This window comes from Papaver somniferum, unplaced genomic scaffold (genome assembly GCF_003573695.1).
Source record: "Papaver somniferum cultivar HN1 unplaced genomic scaffold, ASM357369v1 unplaced-scaffold_5, whole genome shotgun sequence".
NCBI lineage: Eukaryota > Viridiplantae > Streptophyta > Magnoliopsida > Ranunculales > Papaveraceae > Papaver > Papaver somniferum.
In genome coordinates this window covers 1,243,731-1,252,942 of record NW_020647637.1, presented here as the reverse complement: position 1 = coordinate 1,252,942, position 9,212 = coordinate 1,243,731, and the positions used below count along the sequence as shown (strand labels likewise).

At 36.6% G+C, this 9,212-nt stretch overlaps 1 protein-coding gene across 1 annotated transcript; it reads left to right on the top strand.

The window, feature by feature from the left end:
- On the top strand, positions 1 to 732 carry LOC113342929 (F-box/kelch-repeat protein At3g06240-like). Its single transcript, XM_026587296.1, has one exon. It carries the CDS (start codon positions 1 to 3, stop codon positions 730 to 732), a length of 732 nt encoding a protein of 243 aa, XP_026443081.1.
- Positions 733 to 9,212: the final 8,480 nt, after the last annotated feature.

The window sequence follows — 9,212 nt, the reverse complement described above, 5'->3', positions numbered from 1 at the left end:
ATGGATAATCCAGTGGTAAAAGTGAATGGAGTTGAAAGTCGTCACATGAAATTTTTGGGATCCTGTAATGGGTTGCTTTGTTTAGGGGCCAGTGGCAGTCATACATTGATTCTTTGGAACCCATCAACGAATGAGTACAAGGAAATTATACTACCAAAAGGCGAATTTCCAATCACTTGTTATGGGTTTGGTTACGATACCAAAATTAAAGATTACAAGTTGTTATGTATAACACAGAATGAAGTTCATGCATACACGTTAAAATCTAATCCATGGAGAAGATTCAACACTGTAACTCATGGGTATGTCCAAACTGGATCAGCAGGTTTGCTTCTGAATGGTGTTCTTCATTGGTCGGCATCCTATATCCCTGATTACTACAAATTTATACTTTCTTTTGATATTGGCAGTGAGAAGTTCATGAATATGCCTTATCCAGAGAAGATTATTCAAGGTAATCAAACCTACCTGCTTGGAGTGTTGGGAGATTCCCTTTGCTTAGTTTGTGGTATCGATGATGTTCGAGTTGATGTATGGGTCATTCAAAATTATGGAGTGAGAGAATCTTGGGTTAAAAAATTCACCACTGCTCAAGTACGAATTTCTGCATATTCTCGTTCGTTAAAGTTTTATTGGTCTTTTAAGAATGAAGAGATTCTAATACAAGTTCGCAAGGGTTTCGCATTATATGGTGAAAAGAATGACAGAATTAGGTTTCTTAATTTCGACTAGATTTTGTGCCCGTGCTACGCCCGGGCATCTTTTTCTTTTAATCATATTTTTTATTTGGTAAAGCTCGGCTTCGCCTCGCCTCGCCCAAAATAAGGGGCTTAATTTGTTTGGGAACAAAAGAAATGATAATAACTGCTTAGCTAAATTCGCAACAAAAAAAAATGGAAAATATACAGATACCCATCCATAAAATTATTTTTAATTTGGTAAGCTCCGCTTCGACTTCACTCGCCCCGTCCCGATTTGATTTGGTATGGATCGGCTACGCCTGGCCCAACCATATTTTTGATTTGGTAAAGCCCGGCTTCGGCTTCTCCTCGCCTCGCCCCGTCCCGATTTGATTTGGAACAAACTAAATTAGCCCAAAATAAGAAACTTAATTTATTTAGGAACAGAAACAAATGATAATACCTGCTTAACTAAATTCAGAACAAAAAACCCATGGAGAATATACACATCCCCATTAATAAAATTATGAAAAAGGTCCTAAACGGTGAAACGGTATCACTTGTTGCGGCAAAACAATTTGATCAACATTGCCTAATTATTGTAACTACCGGATGAATGAACCCACACAAAAGTCACTAAGAATGTAGTTGATTAAATATAATCTTTTAGAGTGATGGATTAATATTCTTACGGCATCCCATACTACACTAAGGAAAAAAAATCACGAAAGATGATATCAGTTGAAAACGTACCTGGTAACTTGCTATGCATCAGACATTTTTTTTTTAACCATATACTATGCATGGTGAGTGTGAGTATATGGTTTAAATGCTAAGTCATATAAGCTCACCGGGCATGGGCACAAAATCTTCGCCTCGTCTCGTCTTACATTTTTGATTTGTTGTCAGCATTTTTGATTGGGTGTGGCTCAGCTTCGCCTTGCCCGTCGCTTAGGATTTTCAAATGGGTGTGGCTCGGCTTCGCCTCGCCTGTCGATTAGGATTTTTGATTTGGTTTAGCTCGTCTTGGCTTCTTCCTATCGTGCATTTTTGATTTGGTGTCGTGGGGCTTCACCTTGTTCCGTCGTGTTGCATTGTCGCTTGGATATGGCCCGTGGATTTTTAATTTGGTGTGGATTTCTAATTTGGTCTATCTGGTTGAATTGTAGAGAGTTTCCGCAATAACATGGGATTTAGAGAAATATTGTTACTGCTTAGAAAATGTGTTACTACCAAGCCCGATGATCCACCCAAAAATTTAAATAAGCATAAGCTCAAATACTAACCATTTTAGATCAACCCAATGATCTGAAAATTAATTGAAAAGTGCAAGCCTTTCATTAATTATTACTTATCATCTAAATAGGATTTACAATTTACAGTATTGAAGTTGACATCTAAATCCAATTTTCAATCTTTTGGTTGTCTAAAAATCTTAATAATTTCACAAAAGAAACCTTTCTTGTACAGATTAAGATTAATACCATACCAAGCCCCTAATGCAGTATTATTCCACATGGTAAACTAAATATCCCCCACTGTTGGAATGCTCCAGTATATGAAAGTTTATATAAACTGCAACATTATCCGTTTCTCCTTCCTCTCTCATTGTCCTCATGATGATTTTCCTCCGTCCCTTGTATATCAAGACTTGCTTCACGAGTCACGACTAATAAGAAATGGACGTACCCAATTGGTATTCCTTCAAGGTTACATCCATTTCTTTCTCTCATGCAGTCGATTCAATGCAAACTATAGCCATGGATGAAGCAAACATCTCAAGCAATTTATGAATGTGTATATATGCTGAAACGGTTAACATGCAACTTCCGTGGAGCCATCAGAGTTACAGAATGTACAGTTGTGGCATACGGAACACAGTGCACAAAACCAATAACCTGCAAGCCAAGAGTGAGATGAAATCAAAATAAAAATAATCTTTGACATATGATACCGGAGATGTACAACCATCCATGAACAAAAGTGGTATACGGTATGTTGTATACATATCAAAGAGAGGGAAGTAAATGTATCCAGTTAGTTCCATGTTTATAAATACCACTCCATTTAACATTTAACAGTAAAATAAAAGCAAGTTATTGTTTCAAGATTTAACCTTCGCTGTCAAGTACGGAAAGGCACAACTCGGTCTTCCTTTGCTTATTTGCTGGACGACAACAACAACAAACTCAGTCAATTCGGCTGCACAAGTTACGCCTTTTAGTTGCGAAATGAGATGTTTTTCAATTATTTCTAAAAAAGAGAAGTTCAACCAATTCATTTACGTTACCTCAAGTCTTCTCCTTTCAAGATGGCTTTGCATCATGCCTGCAACCCAACAGAAATGGACAAACACAATCAGAAACTTTTTTGATGCAAGTACATACAAAGCACTGAAGATCCCCTTAAACATTTTAGAAAAATAGATAGAACTATATGAGTTTTCCTATCTAGAGTCTGACCCGAAGTTCCAAGGCATCGGTAGCATTCTCCTAAAGTTCACTTTGCCTTACCATCAGTTCTATAAAGAAAAAAAATATCACCTATCTATGAAATAAATCATCTTTTAAGTACATCAGAAGAACAAATTATTTCAATCTTACTCGTACATACCATCATTTTATCTAAGAAACAGATCAAAGACATTACCTTGGGTCAAAAAAATATCAGGTGAACAGATTATTTTGCCGAAAAACAAACAAATCCGACAACATTTTAAAAGGCATCAGATCAAAATCTTAAACATCTACAGTTTGTGTTTTATTATTATAAGCACCTGATGAAATCAATTCTGAAACAGGCTTTTCGTGTGGCATTTTCATTGACAGAAAATTCATGATAAACTCTAATTTTCTCTTTCTGGCACATTGGTTGCATTAAGTTATTTATAGAGGACAAAAATACTTCAAGTCTATATGACGATATGACCTTCCCATGATGCTCCACAATCATGGATTCTCATATCATGATTCCATTGTCATTGATGTGGCACTTTAATAAAATTTAAAGATTCTTAAACCATCACTATTATGCTCTCTAGCCTAGCAGTGGTATTTGGAGCAGCAAAATAGCTTCCATTCAACATAAACTGACGCTCCAAATTTAGTAATACTAAACTCCAATAGCTGAAAATTGGATATCCACACATTACGTTCTCATTATAACTTATTACCACCAAAGAATATGATGCCACAATAAGTAAAATATTGTTATTGTAAATGCTTAAATTCAAGAAGGAAAATGAGACGTTCCAATTCATAGCTAGTTATACATAAATCATAATAAGGCTCATGGAGACAAACCTGATAAGTACTGTATACACATGATACAACAACTTGGGTTAGTCACCATGGGTCCATGCCTCAAATGAACAACAATATAGTCTACGGAAACAAACCTGGTACGTACTCTATGGCATGCATGGCTATCAAAGCATGCTAACAAATAGTATTGCCTGCAGGAAACAAACCTGATAAGTACTCTAAAAATAATTTCTCTAGAGATGCTCCGGAAGAAAGTCTCCAGCCATTTGTCTCCTAAATTTTCCACATATACGTCATTTCGTTGCTTATCGAGAGTAAGAAAATACCTGCAAAATAGAATAAAAGAAATTTTCAACATATACGTCATTATTCGTTGTTTATCGAGAGTAAAGAAAATACCTGCAAAATAGAATAAAAGGGTTAGGGTTTATTCATTCGGATAAACAAAGAGACAGAAAGAAAAGGTTTCAGGTTTACCAATAGCAAAAACATGGAAACAAATATAAAGTTCAGACGGTAGCACCTCGAGCCAATTGTTTACGTAAAAGACTGGGAATTCATGGGTCTTATAACACGCAACAGTATCTATATACCAAATAATCCTTGTGTTTCCTGTGTGCAGAGAGTTCTTGGAAAATCGAAGGAAAAAATAAAAATGCAAAATTAAGCGAAATGAGACAAAAAGAAGATCATGTAAAAGCAAATACCTATTGCGTCCGAGTAATAGAAGCCCGATTTGGATCATAATAATATCCATTTAGTTGATTGTTCAATAACCCTACTCGCCATCAAGATCCGAGTCTGCAATCATCTGAACCTATTTCAGTTCACCCAAACAAATAAAACCTAAAATACTCACTAAAAATACATCAATAATCAATAAACCACATCAACAGCTCTCCAAGTTCATTGATGAAACCTACAAACTAAATTTCATGGAAAGAGCTAAGTTACGTGGAAGAAATACAACACTAATACAGTAATATAAACCAATCATATGGCCATCTCGACCATGTTGGCCTTTTAAGGCATGAGGGAAACCACTGATGTGATCACACTTCAGTAATATAAATCAATCTTTTGCACTTCCCGAGATCGAACCACACTTCCTTTTCCAATTTATTTTTCAAGACTGTAGTTTGATTTTAAGTTTAGTGCAATACATTATATTGTTACACCTAATTACTTCCCCTTGGAAACTTTTGTACTGAAAAAACCTTAAATGAAATTGAAACAGATGCTAATTATGCTATAACCAAAAACAGAACAAAGACTGGCTAATAACCGAAGGAGGGAAGGGGAAATACTGCACATATTTGTTTTTCCTTTCCATTTTATTTGAAAATCTGCATATCATATAACTGACTGATACTGGTTTAGATCTCATAAAATGAGAGAAAACTGTTATAAAGGTAGTCAACTTGTGGATTTTAATACCGACAACAGTTGCAAACCTCTTATAGAAAATGAGTGCACCGTGCTCAGTTTTCCAATATATTAATTTCCAAACCCGTAGTTTGATCCACTCGGAGCGTCCACAATGGAGGACTAAACCCAAATATAGTGTCCAGTTGATAGGCGTAGTGGGACGGACCATCGACCAAAATTTGATCAAAGACTAAAATCCAGATCAAATTTGGTCTGCGACCAAGACCAAACCCAAATATAGTCGGGCGTTTATAGTCCACGCCCCATAACCAGGCGGACGTATAGTCCACGCCCCACCCCAGGCGGACGTATAGTCCACGCCCCACACCAGGCGAACGTATAATACACGCCCGTCTTTTTTTTTTTAATCTTTTGTGTGGGGCGGGTTTAATACCTCCGCCCCACTCTTTACAAACTTCAAATGCATGGGGCGGGCATAATACCTCCGCCCCACTTTTTTTTCTTTTTTTTTTATCTTTTCTTCTACACCGGGCGAACGTATACTCCCCGCCCCACACCAGGCGTTGGTATATTCTACGCCCCACACCAGGCGTTGGTATAATGTCCGTCTGACCAAATTTAGTTTTTCCACCGTAGGGTCACACACCAGATTAAACCCAAAATTTGGTCTTTTTTTTCCTCTTTGGTCTTTGGTTATACTCGCACCACTGCAGTTGCTCTCAGTCTATATACCATTGCCTGAATAGCAATTCAGCAAAATTAGTTTCAAAGTATAGAAAAATATTCTTTGACAGTTTCATTGTTCAGAGATGCGATTAGCGTTAGGAGATTTAGATTCGTTTAGTAGAGAATTTTCTAATGATAAATCAAACACAAACAAACAGATCACTGATCAAACAAAAGAAGCGAAAGCATAAGATAGAATTACAGAAGTGAATGAATACCTAAATGAGCTGAAAAGATCAAGAGACCATTGCCTGAATAGCAACTCAGAAAATTAGTTTCAAAATATAGAAAAATATTCTTTGTCAGTTTCATTGTTCAGAGATGAATACCTGGATGAATACTTGAATGAGCTGAAAAGATCAAGAGACCTTCAGTTAACAACTTAGAGGCTACACCTGAAGACCCATTGCATATGCGATCCGTTAGGTTACCAAACCGAGATATGATGGATAGAAGATCGCGCCCCTCTCCAACATCAGTTCCTGTAAATATAAAACAATCGTAGTGCGAAAAAACAAAAATCAAACCAATAAAAATAAATAATTAGAAGAAAGCCAATAAAGTACAGCTTAAATCAAACGAAATCTTAACAAAAATCTAAAACCTTTTCTTTTCCAGGAATATCGTTTTTACCCGGTATTCAAAATTACGGTTTACACTATCGGCTACTATCGAAACAGGAAACTTGTAAATTAATGAAACAATTTTTAAAAAGAAACAATGAAGAGAATAAACAAGGAAGAAGCGGCAGCAAAATAAGAATAAAGGGGAAGAAGAATTGGTAGGGTTTTTGTTTTCTGCAGGTCAAGCATATCATCTCCTATTTGAAGTCTGAAAGATCTCAACACCACATAGAATCTCCTGTATAGCATCTTCAACACAATAATCAGGCAAAATAGATTAAACTCTCACGGAATCCGTTGCCTGATTATTCTGACAGAGATTAAACTATCACGGAATATTTGATAGAATATCCTAGCGTTTTTTTCTTTTTTTTTGTTTTGGTTTCCGGGATGATAAATATAAAAATTATTTTTTTAGCAAAAAAAAGCCTTGTTTTCCTCTTCTTTGAGGAAAAGTGGAACGGAGCAATTCTGTGTGAGGGTGAGGATCACGGTTCAACATGGAGCCTAATGACCTTAGGCTTTTAAAGGAGTTAGATGACCTTAATGGTGGGTTTTATTGTCTTGTATCGGAGAGTTACGTTCAGAGCTTAGTTTCACTAAATCCTGGTACTTATATGGAGGAAGCTGGAAAGCGAAAAAGGGAAACGCTGTTATGATTTACATAGATGGCTCCACTGCCGTATCTATGTCTCGCATTTCACTGTGGTGCATTTTACAAACATTTTTCAGTTTTATTTTCTTTTTTCGCTAAGAACACTTTCAAACATGATATATAGCCGTACTCAATAGGTCCATAAATTTGTTGCCCAACTGATTTGTGCCTTTGGTTTCATATATGGCACCGGGTAGAGGTGTAAATTGGGTTGTGCCAGCACGAGCACAGCCCAGAATGGCACGTGACTTAGCACTGCATGGCACTAACACGTTAGTTAAATGGGACGTGCTGGGTTTGATTAATTGGCACAGCAACCCATCACAGCACGCGGCACATATGAACACGTGACACAACACAACACAACACGTTAAGAAAACACGTCATTATTGTCTGTGCACGTCATAATAACACATATACTACCTAAATATTTGGAAAACATTTATATTGGAAAATATAAAATAAATGTGCCTGGCACAACACAACACGTTTATTTTCCTGGCACAACCCAGCACAGCACGCCTTCTAACACGGCACGTCATAATCTCCGGCACAGCACAACACGACACATATCACTCTAAGCACGTGATTTCGTGGACTGTGCCGGCACGTTTTACAACTCTAGCACCTGGTGTCCAGTCCCAGAGTCCCCTATTAAAGATTGTAACCTATCAATGATCTCCTTTCCATCTGTTTGGACTCTGGTTTACACTTGTCTATTTTTTGTAAAGATCAATAATATTTGAGAAACAAATGGGGAGTCTTTCTACAAGTACAGGGTTATTGGACTGCTGCAAAACTGCTTTCAGAGACATTAATGTAAATCGTGAAAGTCCATCAAAAAGAATGTATAGTCATGCATCTTTGGAGCCCAACCAGTCGAACAAATAGGAAGGAACCAATTGATTTGTAACCATAATCACTCATACAATTTGCAACCATTCTCATTTATATATACTCTTGTGTTAACAGGTTTCCATGTTATTTACATACTAGGTATAAATTCTTACTTGGTTTAATTAGAGGAGCTTCGGAACTTCTCCACACGGAAATTTTAAGTCGTAGGACTACTGTTGAATTCCTCTCCTAGACATGAAACTGACTATCGGAGCCTTAAGCATATGTTTGTTGCTTCATGTAGATAAATTTCCCATGTATTGAAGTATCTTTTTCTTAGTCCCACTAAATAGACGGAGTTATAGTTCCAAGATTTTTTTTTGACAATTGACATACAGACGCTTGTATGGCAATTTTTATTGAGGAAAAGACAAATGATAAAATTAGGAAAAGCCATGAAAATTTATAAAGACCGTAAAATTTCTTAATCTAAGATGTTTCATCATCTTCTCAGCCTATATATTAGGGACGGATGGAGTACACCACAAGGTAATAAATGGACTTTATGTCTTCATATATTTCTTCTCGGAGATCCCGATCATGTCGATAGGCATGAGCTAGGAAATGTTCCAGTCACTTCTTTTAAGTTGACGTTGTAACTTGTCACACTTTTGAGTCATGCAACATTTGATGTTACCAGAAATATTCGATCAAAAGATCACTCCACGAGTAAATGTAATTAAATGAGTCACTTACTATAGGAGGGCTGTTGGGTTAATGCTTGATTGCTTCTAAAGTCCTAACTGAGAAGTGTGAAGTCCCTTAAAAGAGTGTATGGTCATGTATCTTTGGAGTCCTAACTAGTTATTTGTTTCTTCATGTAAAAAACCTTTCCTTCTGTTGCGTTGACCTTGTATAAATAAGATGGGGATAAATTGACTATTTAATGTGTCTATCTGGTTATATTCATAACAAATGATGTTAACACTCTTGTGTTGAGAATATATATTACACATACTATCTTCCTATTGAGGTTTGA